Genomic DNA, 18624 nt, shown 5'->3' on the forward strand with positions numbered 1-18624 from the left:
TTTATTATTTTCAACTCTACATTTCCCATTTTTCTCCTCCTTCCATACTACATTATCAAAAGATTCTCTAAAAAGTCATTTTCCCATTATATAATTCTCTCCTTCAACCCAAAGCACACTCCCATTTTCCTTCTACCAACCTCCTTACATCTAAGACTTTCGCGTCATTGTTGATTGTCAAGGGAAAATAACCTTAATTCGTAACCATTGGTTACGAATTTTGTAGTCAAATATGTCAATAGATGTAACTATATTTGTTGGAGTGAAGGAGACATTAAAAAATGTTGGTGTTGTGACCACAACAGCGTTTGTAGACCCATCTTTAAGACCTTGATTTGAACAAAAACTAAGAAAACAATACTACAGAAAGTTTTGAAACAAATTATGAAACTTTATAACTACAAAAAATACAATATCCTCATTCTAATTATTTGACACGTTATCATAATTATTTGACACATCATTCTAATTATTTCGAAAGTATAAAAAAAATATTAAAAGTATTGAAACAATTTATGTTAAAATTAATTTAGGCATTAAATGTTTCTTCAGAAAAAGAATTACAGATTAATTATAAAATTAAATAAAATATTTAATGGACATTATGAAAGTAATATACATAGTTTGTTGAGATATTTTTGTCAAATTTAAAAATATTTAAGTTTTAAAAAAATAGCATCAAATTCAAATTGCATTGCGGATTTCATTTTTTAGAATGTAAAATAAATTATTGAGAATAAATGTAAAAGTGACATCATTTTTTAGGTATGGGAGAGACGGTGTTCTAATACGAGCATCAAATTCCACATCTTATTTCTAAAATAAGAGCATCAAATTCAAATTGCATTGCGGATTTCCAATTCGGATTGGACAAGGTTAGTTTTGGATTTTTAGGTATGGGAGAGATGGTGTGGTCTGAATGAGAGATGGATAAGTTAAATATCTTGGGGGGTTTGACAATGCCTTTAGACTATGGGTGGTGATGGTTCGATTGGTGAGTTAGGCCCCAAATTTCAACATGGTATCAGAGCCTGTCCAAGATCTACCGTTGGAATTCTTTATTGCCACGCTTCATGTCCATTGGGTCTGAGCGTGAGGGTGTGTGTTGGAAACCTGCCCCGAGCACTCCTCACCTTACAAGCTGGTTTTATAGGGAAGAATGTTTAACAGATAAGTTGTCATGTGAAGTCCATGATGCCAAGCTGGGAAAGCGAAACGCAAAACAAGAACCATTAATTAACATGATTCGCACTATGCTAGCTCGTTCTTTTGTTCCCCTGTCATTTTGGCATCATGCACTTCACATGACAACTATTCTGTTAAGCATTCTTCCTTGTAAAACACTTCAAAATAAATCACCAACACAACTCTGATACCATGTAAGATAATAGAATTGTTTGTCTTTCTCATTCATGTGAATAGAATATATACAACTATTGTGTAACGTTTAGTCAATTAACTAATTATGATACAACATAATTACAGGAAACTAGTTATAGTCAATTATGACAGAATATTCCTATCAGGTAACACCTAATTAGTAACTACAATTAAAAGGATAGGGGGAGTTTGTAAGATTTATCTAAACGGAGAATATGCCGATATTGCTAGACTGACATCATCATTCATATTTGAACTCGAGACCTTAGAATCGTGTGTGAGTTTAGGTGGTGCTTGTCATTTCGTTTATGTAAAGAAAAGAAAAATGAATGAAGGAATTAATTATTTTTTATTTCAAAAAGGTTACACGAGATAACTTAAAACAAACATATTCTACTTGATAAAAAGAATAATCTTGATCCTTCAAAAAAAAAAAAATCTTGATACTAACCTACTTTGGGCCTTAAAAAAAAAAAGAATTATTTTTCTTTCTTTTTTTTTTTGACAAAAAATATATTTTTCTTTTTCAAGATAAGCAAACAACACTTCGGAAATATTGTTACTAAACGCTAACCCTCTATATATTGCAATTGTTAGGGTTCCAACTCTGCATAAACCCACAATCGGAGATGGCATCTACCACGGAGGAAATAACTTCCATCAACAACCAGCTCTCGGTTGTACCACCTTCACTTCAGAAGTTGCCGCTTCCCGCTCTTCCTTTCGATGTCATTCCAGAAGTTCTGTGCAGGCTACCTGTGAAACTCTTGCTTCAACTCCGATGTGTCTGCAAGTCGTGGAATTCTCTAATATCTGATCCTAAATTTGCTAAAAAACAGTTTCATGTGTCGACCACTCGGAACCTCCACTTCTTACTCTACACCCATCGCTCGGGCAAGTACATTCTCACATCTTACCCAATCGACTCTATTTTCACAGACATAACATCTAACTTCATACAGTTTGAGTATTCTCCTAACAGTTTCGATGGAGATTATCCTTGGTTCAATCATTATAACTTCATTGGCTCTTGCGACGGCATCCTATGTATTGCAGATGATTATAAAGGCTTGGTTATACTGTGGAACCCTTCTATTAGAAAATTCAAGGAGTTGTCACTTTTTCAAAAGCCAAATGTGATTACTCATGTTCACATGTCGTTTGGCTTCGGTTATGATTCTTCAAAGGATAATTACAAGGTTGTGGTTGTTATTGACTACGTTATGCCAGACCCTACTATTAGCGAGAATAATTGGGTCAACAAAATTGAAGTAAAGGTTCATACTTTGGGTACTGGTATTTGGAGAAGCATTCAGGAGTATTCTTTTGGCGGTGTTCCCGTTCCTGTCATGGAGCGATCCGGGAAATTTGTCAGTGGCACGATTAATTGGTTGTTCACCAAAGAATCATTCTGGAAATGTCCATGCTTTATAGTTTCTTTTGATTTGGCGAATGAGTCGTATCAAAAGATTTTACCCCCTAATTTTGGAGGGGTAGATGTGTGTGACTTATCAGCTTTGGGTGTTTTGAGGGATTGCTTGTGCGTGACTTCTGGTGATGATGTATGGATTATGAAGGAATATGGAAACCAAGAGTCTTGGACTAAATTGTTTACTGTTCCTTACGAGCGGGAACTTACTACTTCTCATGTACGTGCCAAGGCAGTATATATTTTTGAGGATGATCAAGTGTTGTTGAAGTTCATAGGGGATGACTTGCCTTTAATTCTTTACGATCCCAAGAGAGATACTTTGAAGTCTACTAATTTCCAAAATGTTCCGGAAGTATGCGTTGAAAGTTTAATATCACCTTATTCTCTATGTTAGAACGTCGATGTGGTGCTATGTCACTTGAGCATGAGATTCAAATGCAAACTTTATGTTAATTTCTGTTTAAGTTATTTTATTTTATTTTTATCAAAGTTTATGTTATGCATTGTGTACTTGTTTTGATGACGGGTTATTTACTGGTTAGTGTTAATTAATGGTCCATTGATTTCGCATCTTAAGAAATTGCTGTTATTTTCATTTATATTATTTGCTTGTTAGAGATTTTTGTTCTCTCATTATGCATTACATTTCATGTAGATCACAATCATACATTGTGTTATATGACAGAATTTTATTTACCCAAATGGAATACCTTCTAAATTATGTTGTGTTGATTTCTTTTTTGTTTCAAATGCATTTTCCTTTGGATGTGCCAGACAAATTTCACTTGTTTGATGATATTAACATTGGATGCAACCTTAAATATACATATGAGATGTGTGTTGATTGATAGGATCAATGTAACTGAAAGGTTTCTTCTTTTAATTTTTCCACATACAAGTACATATATTAATTTAAATCTGCGTTCCTGTCATATTTTCCTTTGGATGTGCCAGACAAATTTCACTTGTTTGATGATATTAACATTGGATGCAACCTTAAATATACATATGAGATGTGTGTTGATTGATAGGATCAATGTAACTGAAAGGTTTCTTCTTTTAATTTTTCCACATACAAGTACATATATTAATTTAAATCTGCGTTCCTGTCATTTGAAGTAAGAATAAAAAGGCCTTTAACATTGGGAAAGAATGTTGCATGCTGCTATTTGTCACTAAAAATGGAATAGCATGTAGAATTTCCCAAGACCATTTTTTAATTCACAGTATGATTCTTGATAATGATAAAAATTGCAGTCAAATAATTAATATTTACATATGATTCATATATGTAATCTGTTAAAACAACAATATGGCATAACTCTTCTTGTACCTATTAACCAATCTGCACTCAGCACCAATTTCCAAGCCTTTACCGCCAATTAACCAAACATGTTCCCATCAACTCCGTTTTTTCTCTGCTACGACTAAATCATATCTAATCAGTTTCTGTCAAATCCTACCACACAGATGACCCCTACGTAATACTTACCGCATCGATTCCACATCCATATAAAACTTCTTACCGCTTCGATTCCACATCCATATAAAACTTAAGTTTGTGCAAAAATCATTGCAGTCTTACATATTTGGTCAGATCACATTAGCATGTTCATGAATTACAGTATGATTCCCAAACACGCAATGGAATTATCATCGACTGATACGTTTAGGTTTCACTGAATTCATGGACAGAGGGCCTCCTATGAAAATAATGATATAAGAAGGAAATTGTGTGATTTATAGATGATTTCAATTGTTCCCTTACATCAGTTATATAGTAAATGCAGTAAACAACAAAGGATAATATCTAACAAGAATATTCCTTTCTAATAAGGTTAATCATAAGATAATGATAAGTCTACAGCTGTTAAACGCTTCGTTAGTGTCACTAAAGAGGTATGTGGTTTGATCTTTGTTGTGTCTTAAGATTGAAGTAAATGTAAATAACTTTGTAACCGCTATTTGAGTCTAAAGCTCTTCCTGCTTTCAACTTGGGCGCGTCACTAAATTTCTATTATAAACAAATAAATAAAAATAGGTCAACTTATAACAAAATTATGAAATAGTACCTATGGATTTAAATCTATAAAATAACCTGATATACACAAACACATGATAGCTTCAAACAAAGACACACTCAGCTTCGGAAATTTTGTTACTGAAATTGCATAGAGCGGCATGAAATATTATATTCATTAGGGTTTAGGCTAAAGCCACAATCGGAGATGGAGCAAACATCACCTCAACTTCCTACGCTTCCTTTCGACTTCAGGCCAGAAATTTTGTGTAGGCTACCGGTTAAGCTCCTCCTCCAACTCCGATGTGTGTGCAAGTCATGGAATCATCTAATCTCTCCCAATTTCGTCAAGAAGCACCTACATCTGTCAACCACGCGTCGCCTGCACTTCTTGCTACACCTACGACTAACACATGTATATACTCAAATCTTATCCCCTCAATTCCGTTTTAATTAACCAACATAACCGCTGACTTTACACAGTTCGTGGAAACACTGCTGCTCACTTATTTGGCTACTGCAATTGCAACGGCATCCTGTGTATTACAGATTGTTCCATAGGCTTAGTTACATTGTGGAACCCTTACATTAGAAAATTCAAGGAATTGCCCCTTTATAAAAAGAAGACTGCGTTTTCTCATTATAGGATGACAATTGGCTTCGGTTATGATTCTTTTATGGATAAATACAAGGTGGTTGTTGATTAATGGTCAATTCATTATTTGATAGAGAGTTTTATCTAAATATTTGGAAAACATTCTATATTATGTTCTGTGACCTTTTCTGTTTAAAATGCATTTTCCTTATCTAAGGTAAGCTATATATGTGACTGAAGGGTTTACTAGTCAGCATACTCAGATTTCATATTACTCATTTTGAATTTGTCAGACATTCTGTTTTATCTATTTTTGAATAATTTATTTTTTAATGTTTGCTACAAGCCTATTATTGCATTTCAAAGAAATTTTAGATATGATACATACATGTCTTCTTAAACATAACTCTGTCGTTGGAACTACTTCCTATTAATACACAACCAGATGTGATCCATTCACAACTAAATCTTTTATATCTTGATCCGTGTTGACATCAATGATAGCACGAGTAGATTGTCGACGGAGAAGTATGGTCTGACAGGTTGGTTGGGGTATGTGCAAACACTGCAACACTCAAGTTAATGAATGATTGAGGAGAGTGCTAGGTAATGGAATAACATGTCCCTTTCCTGGAGAGGCAGATTTATATTTATAGGCGTAATGTGTAGAGTTTTCTAGCGGAAATTATACAAGTGTTAATGGATCCGTGAATTAGGCCATCACTTGAGGTAGTCCGGATTGCGCCTTTGCCTAGTCCGGAACATATTTCATAACGACAGAACTCTTTCTCCCTTTGCCTCAGTCCTTTCTATGATACTAATAGTCTTTCTCAGAAACCTGTAATATGTAAGAATTAAAAACCAACAATTCAATAAAGAGCTTATAGCATCTGAATAAGCTATTTTGATAGCTATAGATAAAATAAAGTCAAATCATTTTCTTATAAGCTATAAGTTGTTTTCATATACTATCCTAGAGAGCTTATGCAAATAAGCTGAAATGAATCAGTATATAAGCTCAAATAAATCAACTGAAACAAACTCTAAAACAAACATTCCTCTATTGATAAGCTTTCTTATAGTAGTATTTAGGTTATCTTCACAATATCATTGATCTCCATTCTGATTCAAATATATTCTTCTAAGAATCGACGCCCTTAAGATTCCATGAGAGAAAGTCTTAAGTTTAGTCAACAATGGAATTCTAAAGTATCTATGTTCTGCCAAATTTAAAGAACATAAGGACACTAATCTTGAGAAAACATATTCCTCTACACCACAATCATTTACCTCGACGACTTGTTACAAAAGATCGTTTGCCACAAAATAATGGAAGGACTTGGAAGATTGTTCCAACACGAACATATCAGAATCTAGCAAAACAAAAATGGCTTACTATGTACGTAACGTATTATTTTCTTCAACTAAAATTTATTATTTTCAACTCTATATTTTCCATTTTTCTCCTCCTTCCATACTACTTTATCATCTGTATCTTCTCTAAAATTCACCGTATCCAATTCTATCAAAAGATTCTAGAATAAGTCATTTTCCCATTTTCCTTCAACCAACCTCCATACATCTAAGACTTTCGCATCATTGTTGAAAATAACCTTAATTTGTAACCAATGGTTACGAATTTTGTAGTCAAATATGTCCATAGATGTAACTATAGTTGTTGCACTGAAAGAGACATTAAAAAATGGTGGTGTTGCGACCACAATAGCGTTTGTAAACCCATCAAGACCTTGAATTGAACAAAAACTAAGAAAACAATAATTTTTCCTAGGTTTAGTTAGCAATAACAGTCATCATCTTATTTTACACAGCCATGTCCGAAATATACGAAACAGTTACATTATTATTATTATACACGTTTTTTACTACACCATATCTTATGACCAATTTTACTTGTTCGTCTCTATTTTTCGTCGTTATTTCAGCTATTACTTGTTCGTCGTTATAGGAACTAAGTTTAACACTGATCTCCTTCCGTCAGAAAACCTGTGAGGTTGAATTCTCTCCTCCAACTTTATATCTTTTTAGTCAAATATGAAGGTAAAAAAAATGTAAACAACTATATATCTTTTTTTTCTATTTAAAACATAAAACAAACATACTCTAATGCAGAGCCTCTTCTAATCTGTTTATTTTTACCTTTTTAATAATAAGATATTAACTCTTTAAAAAAAATAAAATAAGATGTTAATCTTATTCCGGCTTCTATCTATTATCTAATTATGAAACTTACGAAAAATAGAGAATAAATTAATGTTGTATATTTGAAAAACTAAAGTTTGTTTTTCTAAACAAAGAAACAAAGTTTGTTTCTTGTTATCTTCAAATTTAAACAAAATTTTGTTAGTTATAATAATGGTTTTATGAAGAGTTAATTCCATAAATAAGATGAGTAGTAATTTTTAAAAATTTCAAGTTAAAAGTAAAAGAACATATATGAGAGAAAAAAACAAAAGACTTCATAAATGTTCAAAAGGAAGAAAGAGTGGAAGACTCACTGAAAACTGGCTTAAAACAATTAGAGAGATATGCACAATATTTAGAATTTTTTCTTGGTTATCTTGAACTTTTAAGAATAATTGAACTTTTAAAACTACAATTAAATAAGAATAAAATTTTCTTGCAAATGCAACAATTAAAAAGGATTGAGGTAGTATCTCTAATAGTTCCATAAACAATACTCCAGTTGACTCACTTTTCGTGTTTTTGAGCTTTGCACAAGTTTTAAGAAAATAACTAATTGTGTTGATTTCATTAGTAAAATATTTATTAAAATACTCTTATTAATAGTTAGTAGAGTAGTTAGGTGGGTTGAAATACAATAAATAAAAGTATGTTATTGAAGAAAAAACTGAAGTGTTGATACTCTAGAAGGACAAATAATATGAGATATAAATATTGCAAAGTTACCTTAAGGGAAGATTTTGTTATATGTTTTATATATATATATCAAAATATAGACTTACCATTTAAAGTTTGTTTCTCCAAAAACCAACTCGCAAACACACCACAAAAACACATGTTAGAATTTACCTTTGAGTATAAGATTGTGTTTGATCTCGCAAAAGTTATGTATTAGATAGAACAAGATTTAACAACATAAGGTAGAACAATTTTTTTTTATCATATACGATGTTTGATGGACAAAAGATTATTTTAGTATTTTTGAAAAATATAAAAATATTATAAGATGATACCTTTTGTTGTGAATTCAATGAAAATCACACCAATAAAATACTTATGTGTGGAGCAAAATAATCAAGCAACCAAAACAAAGTGTATGGCAGTTATAAACACAAGCCAAAAGTAGAAAACAGCGAGAGAAAGAAAGAAAGATCCTTATGCTAGCCCTAGAGAGAGTGAGAGACAAGATACTTGGTTGTCGCTACGACAACTTGCTACTTCTGTTAACAAACCATATGGCTTATGATGGGTGATTTTAATGAAATTGCTTATCCTGATGAGAAGAAAGGAGGTGCACCAGCAGATCTCAGAAAATGCCACAATTTCAATAGTTGGATCAATGAGTGTAATCTTCTCGAAGTCACTACCGCAGGGACGCGTTTTACTTGGAGAGGTCCTAAGTGGAATGGGATGGATAGAGTTTTCAAAAAACTTGATCGTGTCCTCTGTAATGTTGATTGGAGAATTAAGTATCATGAAGGTTTTGCTAAGGTTCTTCCAAGGGTTCAATCAGATCATCATCCCATTATTATTCTAACAGAGGGGGAAGCTACTAATAACAAAAATCGTCCTTTCCGTTTTGAGGCTGCATGGACTTCACATGTTGAGTTTAATGATTTTTTGAGTTCCAAGTGGGAGAAAGAGATAGATATTGTTCAAAGCCTCAACAATCTTACAACTCATCTCAAAAAATGGAACAAAGAAACCTTTGGCGACATCTTTAAAAGAAAGAAAGAGATTTTGAGTAGACTTAATGGTATTCAAAATAGCTCCAACTATGGTTATAGCACTTTTCTTGAGAATTTGGAAAAAGAGTTGCAAAATCAACTTGCTGTCACCCTTTATCAGGAAGAGTGTCTTTGGTTTCAAAAATCTAGGAGTCAATGGATTAGTGATGGAGATCGCAATACTAAGTATTATCATTCCAAAACCATTGTCCGGAGAAGACATAATAAAATCATTTCTCTTCGAAAGGAGGTAAGAACTTGGGTCGAGGAGCCAGAAAGTCTCAGAGAGTTGGTCCGTAATTTCTATATCAACCTTTTTAAAGAGGATAAAGATGTTCGTGATCCGGTTGTTTCTTGGACTACTTACCCAACGAACATGGAAGCTCATCACAATGCTTTAAGTGCTATTGTCCGGTCTGTTGAATGTAAGAAAGCTCTTTTTGACATGGGGCCTCTGAAATCTCCTGGAGAAGATGGTTACCCTGCTTTATTTTTTCAACAGTGTTGGGACACTGTGGGTGACTCTCTTTTTCAGTATGTTAAACAGGTTTGGGTTAATCCTTCTCTAATTTATTCGATTAATAATACTTTGCTTGTGTTAATTCCAAAAGTTGACAAACCTGAATATGTTTCTCAATTTCGTCCTATAGCTTTGTGTAATGTTGTTTATAAAATTATTACTAAAGTTATTGTGAATAGAATTAAGCCTATGTTAGATAAGATTATCTCTCCCTATCAGTCCAGCTTTATTCCAGGGCGTACCATACACCATAACATTATAGTGGCTCAAGAAATGGTGCATTCTATGGCTAGGATGAAAGGTAATAAGATGTTTATGTCCATTAAAATTGATCTTGAAAAGGCTTATGATCGTCTTAATTGGAATTTTGTGAAAAACTGTCTCAACGAATGTAAGTTTCCCTCTGATTTAATTAATATTATTCAACATTTCATTTCTTCTCCCTCTTTCAAAATTTTATGGAATGGCGAGAAAACAGATATGTTTACTCCTTCGAGAGGTATTAGGCAAGGAGATCCTTTGTCTCCTTATCTTTTTGTCATTTGTATGGAGCGGTTATCTCATATTATTGCAGATCAGGTTGATGCCCAATATTGGAAACCCATGCGTGCAGGTAGGTCTGGCCCTCAAATATCTCATCTTCTTTTTGCTGATGATCTTCTTTTGTTTGCAGAGGCTTCTATTGAGCAAGCACATTGTATTATGCATTGTCTTGACCTTTTCTGCCAAGCTTCAGGGCAAAAGATCAATAGCCAGAAAACTGAGATCTACTTCTCTAAAAATGTCGATCAACAACTCAAGGAGGACATTTTACAACATACAGGTTATAAACATGTCAATAATATGGGTAGATATTTGGGGGCAAACATCAGTTCAGGTAGAGCTACTAGGGGAAAGTTTCAAAACGTCATTGACAAAATTCAAAACAGACTAAGTGGTTGGAAGCAACAATGCTTGAGTTTTGCCGGTAGACTTACTTTATCTAAATCAGTTTTGAGCTCTATACCATATTATCATATGCAGTATGCTAAGCTCCCTAAAATCCTTTGTAACGAGATGGAAAAAATTCAAAGGAGCTTTTTATGGGGAGACACTGACCAATCTCGCAAACCCCATCTTGTGGGATGGGACATTTGTTGTCTTCCTAAGAATGAGGGTGGCCTAGGCATTAAGAGACCCCATCATATCAATGACGCTTTTCTTATGAAGATGCTTTGGAATCTAATCACCAAGCCTGATGACCTATGGTGTAAAGTTCTATATAGTAAGTATGGAAGGAATAAAGATCTTAGGGTAGCCGTAGATTCTAAATCTTATGATTCTCCTTTGTGGAAAGCTTTAACAGGTATTTGGGAACAATTTCAGCAAAATATTGTGTGGCAGCTGGGCGATGGTAACAATATTAATTTTTGGATGGATAAATGGACTCCTAGTGGAACTTCTCTTATGTCCATCACTAATCAAACTTTTATTGACACAACTCTCCATGTGAAGGACGTGGTAACCCCCTCAGGAGAGTGGGATTTTAATTTCCTTAATTCTAACTTACCGTCTACCTTTGCTTTACAGGTTCTTGCTATCCCTGCACCTAAAGACACTGATGGACTTGACAATATTGGTTGGGGAGGAACCAACACTAAGGATTTCACAATTCAAAGTGCCTATGATTCTCAAAATTCTAGAGCTCAACCCATTCAGGGAGATTGGAAGGCCTTGTGGAGTTGGAAAGGACCACATAGAATTCAAACTTTTATGTGGATGGCGGCTCATGAGCGGTTGCTCACTAATTACCGTAGGAGTAAATGGGGTGTTGGAGCTTCTCCCATATGCTCTGGATGTGACAAAGATGTTGAAACCACTATTCATGTGTTAAGGGATTGCCCATTATCAACCCAAATATGGATAAGGTTAGTCCCTTCGAATCAAATATCTAATTTTTTTTCTTCTTTTGATTGCAGGGACTGGATCTTCAAGAATATCAATCATCAATTGCATGATATTCAGCATAAAAAATGGAGCACAATTTTTATGGTGGCTTGCTGGCAGATATGGATATGGAGGAACAAAGCTATTTTTGAGGATGATTTTCAACGTCCAACTGACCACACTTACATGATTCTCAAGATGGTTGAAAATATAGACAAATACACGCAACATCCTCTTAATGTTTGCCAATGTGACACTATTTTCGTTGGTTGGAAAAGACCTCAGGAGGGGTGGGTTAAACTTAATTGTGATGGAGCATACAAAGATTCGTCAGGTCTTGCTGGTTGTGGTGGACTCTTTCGAAGCTCAGATGGCAGATGGATTAAAGGCTACTCACAAAAAATTGGAACCTGTGATGCTCTCTGTGCTGAAATGTGGGGAATGTACTTGGGAATGCAGCTTGCTTGGAGACAAGGTTTCCACAATCTTCAAGTGGAAAGTGACTCAAAAACTTTGGTTGACATGATCACAAGGAAAGTTAAAATTAATGGGAACCCACCCACCTTGATTCGCCGCATACAAGACCTTTTAAAGTTGAACTGGCAGGTGCATTTCAATCATACCTGGCGGGAGGGAAATAAAAGTGCTGATTGGATGGCTAATTTTAGCTTCTCTTTGGACTCTTTTAACATTCATGTTATGGAGACTCCTCCTAGTGGGATCTTAAGTCTCATTTGTGATGACATTTCTGGGGCTTGCATGCCTAGGAATATTCGTGTAACTCTTTAGTGTTTTTTCGTTTTTGGGCGTAACCCTCTTTTTCTACCAAAAAAAAAGAAAGAAAGGGAGAACACACGAAATTTGTTTACCCAGTTCGGTCCAAAACTGACCTAGTCTGGGGGAGAAAGCAGCACTCCGTTCCACTATAATGATGGGTAACTTTACAAAAGAGCTATCAATGGGTTAAAGAATAAGTCTCCCGCCTAATTCTACCCAAAGTCTCAATCTCTTCCAGTGACCAAGAGACTGAATCCTAATAATGTTTCCCAAAATGAATCAACCCCAACCCTAGTGTTTGGTGCCAAGAGCAAACTCTACACAAACGTTAGTTTTCTTGTTGACTTCTAAACCATTGTTTCAGTCCCCTTTATCTCAAGGTTTACTTTGATACAAGGTCTATATTTATAGAGAAATATAACTCATAAATTTGGAACGAATATCACACTGAAGATACGTTTTTTCTTTTTCCTTCAGTGAAAAAATATTTGCATCAAAAATATAATATTCCCTTTCAAAATATATTTGCATCAAATCGTCCTTCATACGGTACACAAATATATATATTGTCCATAAATATATTTTCAACACAAAATATATTTGAAACAAATCTTTTATATTTTTAGCAACAATATTCTTCATCTATCAAATTTTGAGTCATACTACAACACATTTAAACAAAAGATATTCTACTTAATAAAAAACATTATTAAGTGAGCTAAGCTCACGAAGGCATACTACAACACCTTTAAACAAAAGATATTCTACTTAATAAAAAACATTAGGTTGTATAGTTAGCGAAAAACTTTTTACCTTAAAAAAAATATAAAAAAAATAACTATTTAACCTCTTAAAAATTGTTTACGGAAATCGAACAGAGTCACAAAACGTTTTGGAACGTCTCTATATATTGCATTCATTAGGTTTAAGGTTTTATGGGTTCTTCAGGTGGAGAGAGTCACGATCACAACAGCTCCGTGGATATGACATCCATCAACAATCAGCTCTCGGTTGTACCACCTTCCCCCAATCACCGCCGTTATAACGATTCACTTCCAACTCTTCCTTACGACGTCATTCCAGAAATCCTATGTAGGCTACCGGTAAAGTTCATCCTTCGATTCCGATGTGTTTGCAAGTCATGGAATTTTCTAATATCCGATCCAAAATTCGTCAAGAAACAACTCCGTGCGTCCATAGCTCGGAACCTCTACTTCCTAAACTACAGCCGTTGGTCACAAAAGTACATTCTCACATCTTACCCACTCGAATCTATTTTCAAAAACATAACCTCTAACTTCATACAATCTGAGTATAACCTTCCTAATGAAGTTCGGAGTTATGGAAAACTTTATGGCATCATTGGCTCTTGCAACGGCATTGTGTGTATTGCAGACAATCACAACGACTTAGTTATATTGTGGAACCCTTCCACAAAAAAAATCAAGCAGTTGCCCCTTTATGAAAAGCTGAGTGGTCATACTCTCAAGGCGTTTGGCTTCGGCTATGATTCCTTAAATGATAATTACAAGGTGGTTGTTGTTCATGATAAGGATTACAGTTTTATTAACAAAAATCAAGTAAAGGTTCATACTTTGGGTACTGGTATTTGGAGAAGTATTCATGAGTATCCTTTTGGCGGTGTTCCTGTTCCAGTTATGAAGGGGGAATTTGTGAGTGGCACAATTAATTGGTTGTTCTCTAAAGAATCATCGGAATGTCCACGCTTTATTGTTTCTTTTGATTTGGCGAAGGAGTCATATCAAAAGATTTCACCTCCTGATTTGGGAGGGGTGGATGTGTGTAACTTGTCGGCTTTGAGTGTTTTGAGGGATTGCTTGTGTGTGACGACTTATGGTAATGATGTTTGGATTATGAAGGAATATGGAAATAAAGAGTCTTGGACTAAATTGTTCACTATTCCTTACATGAGAGATCCTTCTAAACCCGAGGTCTTTGCGAAGGCATTGTATGCTTTTGAGGATGATCAAGTGTTGCTGAAGTTTATGAATGATTTTGACTTGAATTTGGTTCTTTACAATCCCAGGAGAGGTACCTTGAAGGCTATTAACTTCAAATATACTCCAGAAGTCTGTGGTGAAAGTTTAATATCACCATGTTCTCTTTGCTAGGATGTAGATGTGGTGTTATGTCACTTAAACATAAGATTCAATCGCAACCTATATGTTAATTTCTGTTTATATTATTTATTTTGTACTCGTTTTGGTTGCATGTAATGTTACTCCATGGATTATTAATTAATGGACGAATGATTTTGCAGCTTCAGAAATTTCTGTCATTTTCATTTATATTATTTGTTTATTAGAGGTTTTTGTTCTCTCATCATACATTACATTTAATATAATGTGCTATATGGTTCTCTCATCTCACAATTATGCATTGTGCTATATGGTTCTTCGTTTGATTTTCTATAATTCAAATTATGATTTAGATGTTTTTAAAAGGCAGTCTAATTTTTATTTTTTGCAATGTATGCTCAAGGATGCATAAATTTTATAATGTTTGCGACAAATCTTGCACAAAAGATTATGAATTAAGATATCACGATTGTTATAACGGACAATATAAAGAATGACGAAGTTATAGGAATGTCGAGCCAAATGAATTACATATACTGAACTGGTTTTCTATCAACTAAGATAGTGTAGTGTCTCAAGAGTTAACTATTGCATTTTAATCATTATTAACTTGCTAGATTTGCTTATTTTTCTGTTTTTGTTTTGTTGAATAACAAGCTAGCTTATTGCATTTCAAAGACATAAGATATACTACATGATTTGTTAACCGTAAATCTGTAGTGGAACTTATTATAACACCCAAACAACTTGCTAATTAGGTCTAACTAATTGAAAAGAGTAGTTGTAAGCTTAATTTTGCAAAAGTGGCATGAAGATAGAATATTTATCATCAAACAAAGATTACAACCATGTGTATCAAACTTCTTGTTGATGCTGTGCTCTGGTGCTTTTGGATTCCCTGGAAGGTGTTGGCGGTTTTTCTGCCATCGCTGTTATGTGTTTTTTGTCATCTTGTTTTCAGGTTTCGTTTCCACTTAGCAGCGTTCAAGTGCTGAACCCACAGACCTAAGCCTTATCCTGACACAACAATTAACTACTCCCCAATACTAAGTAATTGACTAAAAGTAGCAGACCAGTTCTAACTTACACTGTGACAATGTGTAATTACAACCTGTAGCTTTAGCTTTCAACCAATTCCAAGCCATCATTTTGACATTATGTAAGTGCTATGGAAAATAATAGTAATTTGGAGCTATGATCCGAAATTACTTTGATTGAAGCTTGTTCGAGCATGTATCCACTTATAGCAATTCATATGATTTATGGACAGAGCTTGAACCATTGATTCAAAAGAAGACGCCCAGAAATAATGCACACCTTCTTAGACGACTGGTGAAGTTGGAGTACTCATACGGTCAAAACATATCGAACATCTAAATACTTTCAAAGGTAGTTTAAATCAATTGACAAAAATAGAAATGAAGATTGATGACCAGATGCAAACCCTTCTGCGCTAGAAGGAAAGCTTAGCATGGATTCATTAACTCATTGTTTGTTAAATGAAGATCAATACAAAGGCAAAGACACTTGAAAAATCAATTTGAAGGCAACATCATTGATAACAGAGAAAGGAGCAAAACGGGGATTATTAAACCATGGAGTAAAACCGAGATCGAACCTGCAAGAGGAGCAGAATACAAGCTGGCTATAAAATGTCCCTGACTTACGGTCCGCATGTCGCAATTTCTAAATGATGATAAACAACTAAGATGAGATTAACTAAACATGCAATTAAGTACATTATGAAACATCTAATATAATACATTACCAACGGGAACTAATATAATTATATATTTCCGCCATCACCAACAGGCCAAATGCAGTACTCGTCAGTATGAGAACTAATAGCTTTCTCATGATAGAGTACAATATCCGAGAGTGATTTAACCTGCAAGATTGCATATGGAGGAGTTTGCAATCTGACAGAAATAATTTACTTTACTTACATATTGCAGGTTGCAATTTCGCATGGTATAATGAAAGAAGAGGAGTCCATCACACTGAAAAAAAGATTAGACAGAGTGATTTGTAATCCATCTTGGCTCAATGAATGAGCATTTGTGTCCTCAACACTTACCAAACTCAAACACAAAATAACAGGTACCTTCTAACTTTAAGTTTTTGAAAATGTGGTCTTACAAAAATGACTGCTCCAATTTATAAAATAAGGTTGGAGCTCCCAATTTTTTTGTTCACCTATGTTTGTATAAAGTCAGAAACTTAAATTACTCAAATGTGAACGAAAAATTTGCAATAAAAATGGTTTTGGAAATATACACAATGAAGGTGCTTTTTCTCCTGCAAAGCTTGATACCTTACAACAAGAAATAAATGCAAATGGTTCCAATGATACTCTGATGCAACAAGAGAAGCTAGAAAAGATAGATTTAGAGAAGGATCTGAACATGGAAGAAGACTTTTGGCAAGAAAAAGCAAGGGTTAAATGGCACTATCATGGGGATAGAAACACCGCTTTCTTTCACAAAACTGCTCAAATCAAACAAACTTATAGGAAGATTACTTCTCTGAAGATTGAAGATACAACTATCACTGATCCTAACCAAATTGCAAATCATGCAGTTTCTCATTTTACATCTCTTTTCACTTGTAGTAATGAAGTACGAGATAATGTTGGTTACTCACTTTAATGCCATCCATAAATGAAATTAGAAATATTGTTTTCTCAATGAACAAAGAGGTGCTCCTGGGCCAGATGGTTTTGGAACATTTTTCTTTCCAACATACTGGAAGATAATCAAAGAAGGTGTTTCTGAAATTGTTCTTGAATTTTTTTTCATCAAAATGGATCCTGCCAAATTTGAATGCAAACAATGTAGTGTTGATTCCAAAAACTCCAAATGCAGATACAATAAACCAATTCAGACCAATAACTATTGCTAACTTCAAATTCAAGATTATTTCTAAAATACTTTTTGATTTTAACAATTTCCTGAAATTCTTTAATTACAAACCTCTTTAATACCGACTGAACAACACTACTCAGGGACTTCCTACTCAAAGCATCTACAACAATATTTTTCTTTCCAAGGTGATATAAGTCTGTGCAATCCAAAAATTTCAAGAGTGCCCCATCCACTAAATCACTACGTTGAAAGATATACTTAAGACTCTCTTGGTCAGTATTACAACTCTCAACGGTCTTGCCACATAGATGATGCCTCCTAATCTAAATTCACAACTTCCATATTCAAATCACGTGTTGGATAGTTTTGAACATGTCTCTCTTTACTCTTCGAACAGACAAGAATATCATCAATGAATTGTATTCAAAATGATCCACGAATGGTTTAAAACCTGATTCATCAAATTCATAAAAGTTGGTGGAACATCAGTAAGCCCATAAGGTATAACCAGAATTTCACAATACTCGTAGCATGTGCGAAAAGTTGTCTTTGGTGTATGTTCCCTCTTAAATCTTCTTTTAGTGATCCCCATACCTCAAATAAATCGTAGAAAAACACTAAGTTCCTTGAAGTTGATCAAACAACTCATCAATGCAGGGTAAATGATATTTACTCTTTACTGCCATCTTATTCAGTTGTCTATAAACCACACATAATCACATGGGTCCATCTTTCTTTCTTAGAAATAATATCAGTACTCCCCAGGAAAAAGAATTTGGGAGAATAAGGCTCTTGTTGAGAAAATCTTGTAATTGTTCCCTTAACACATAAAGTTTTGCTAGGCCATTTGATAAAGAGGTATGGATGTTGCTGAGTGTTAGGAAACAAGTCTATAGAGAATTCAATCTCTATCAGGTTGCAATCCAACAAATTGTTCAGGACAAACATTAGGAAACCCACACATTTTTTTAACTCTTTATAATTCTTCTTTACTCGCTTGTATATCCATAATGAAACCAATTTTCCTTTACAACATATTTTCAATAACTTATTATTACATCTGAGGTTAAATTATATGGTAC

The 18624-nt window shown here is 34.2% G+C and overlaps 2 protein-coding genes across 2 annotated transcripts; both read left to right on the forward strand.

Annotated features, from left to right (window-relative positions):
• Positions 1 to 1994: 1994 nt before the first annotated feature.
• Positions 1995 to 3411, forward strand: LOC146935583 (F-box/kelch-repeat protein At3g23880-like). Its single transcript, XM_085750744.1, has one exon. The coding sequence runs from the start codon at positions 2010 to 2012 to the stop codon at positions 3204 to 3206; it is 1197 nt and encodes a 398-aa protein (XP_085606870.1). The 5' UTR covers positions 1995 to 2009; the 3' UTR covers positions 3207 to 3411.
• A 10103-nt stretch (positions 3412 to 13514) lies between these two features.
• LOC146935584 (F-box/kelch-repeat protein At3g23880-like) lies at positions 13515 to 14869 on the forward strand. Its single transcript, XM_085750745.1, has one exon. It carries the CDS (start codon positions 13515 to 13517, stop codon positions 14709 to 14711), a length of 1197 nt encoding a protein of 398 aa, XP_085606871.1. The 3' UTR covers positions 14712 to 14869.
• Positions 14870 to 18624: the final 3755 nt, after the last annotated feature.

The sequence above is a fragment of the Medicago sativa genome, chromosome 3, assembly GCF_051527215.1.
Source record: "Medicago sativa cultivar Bolivia chromosome 3, Bolivia_mono, whole genome shotgun sequence".
NCBI lineage: Eukaryota > Viridiplantae > Streptophyta > Magnoliopsida > Fabales > Fabaceae > Medicago > Medicago sativa.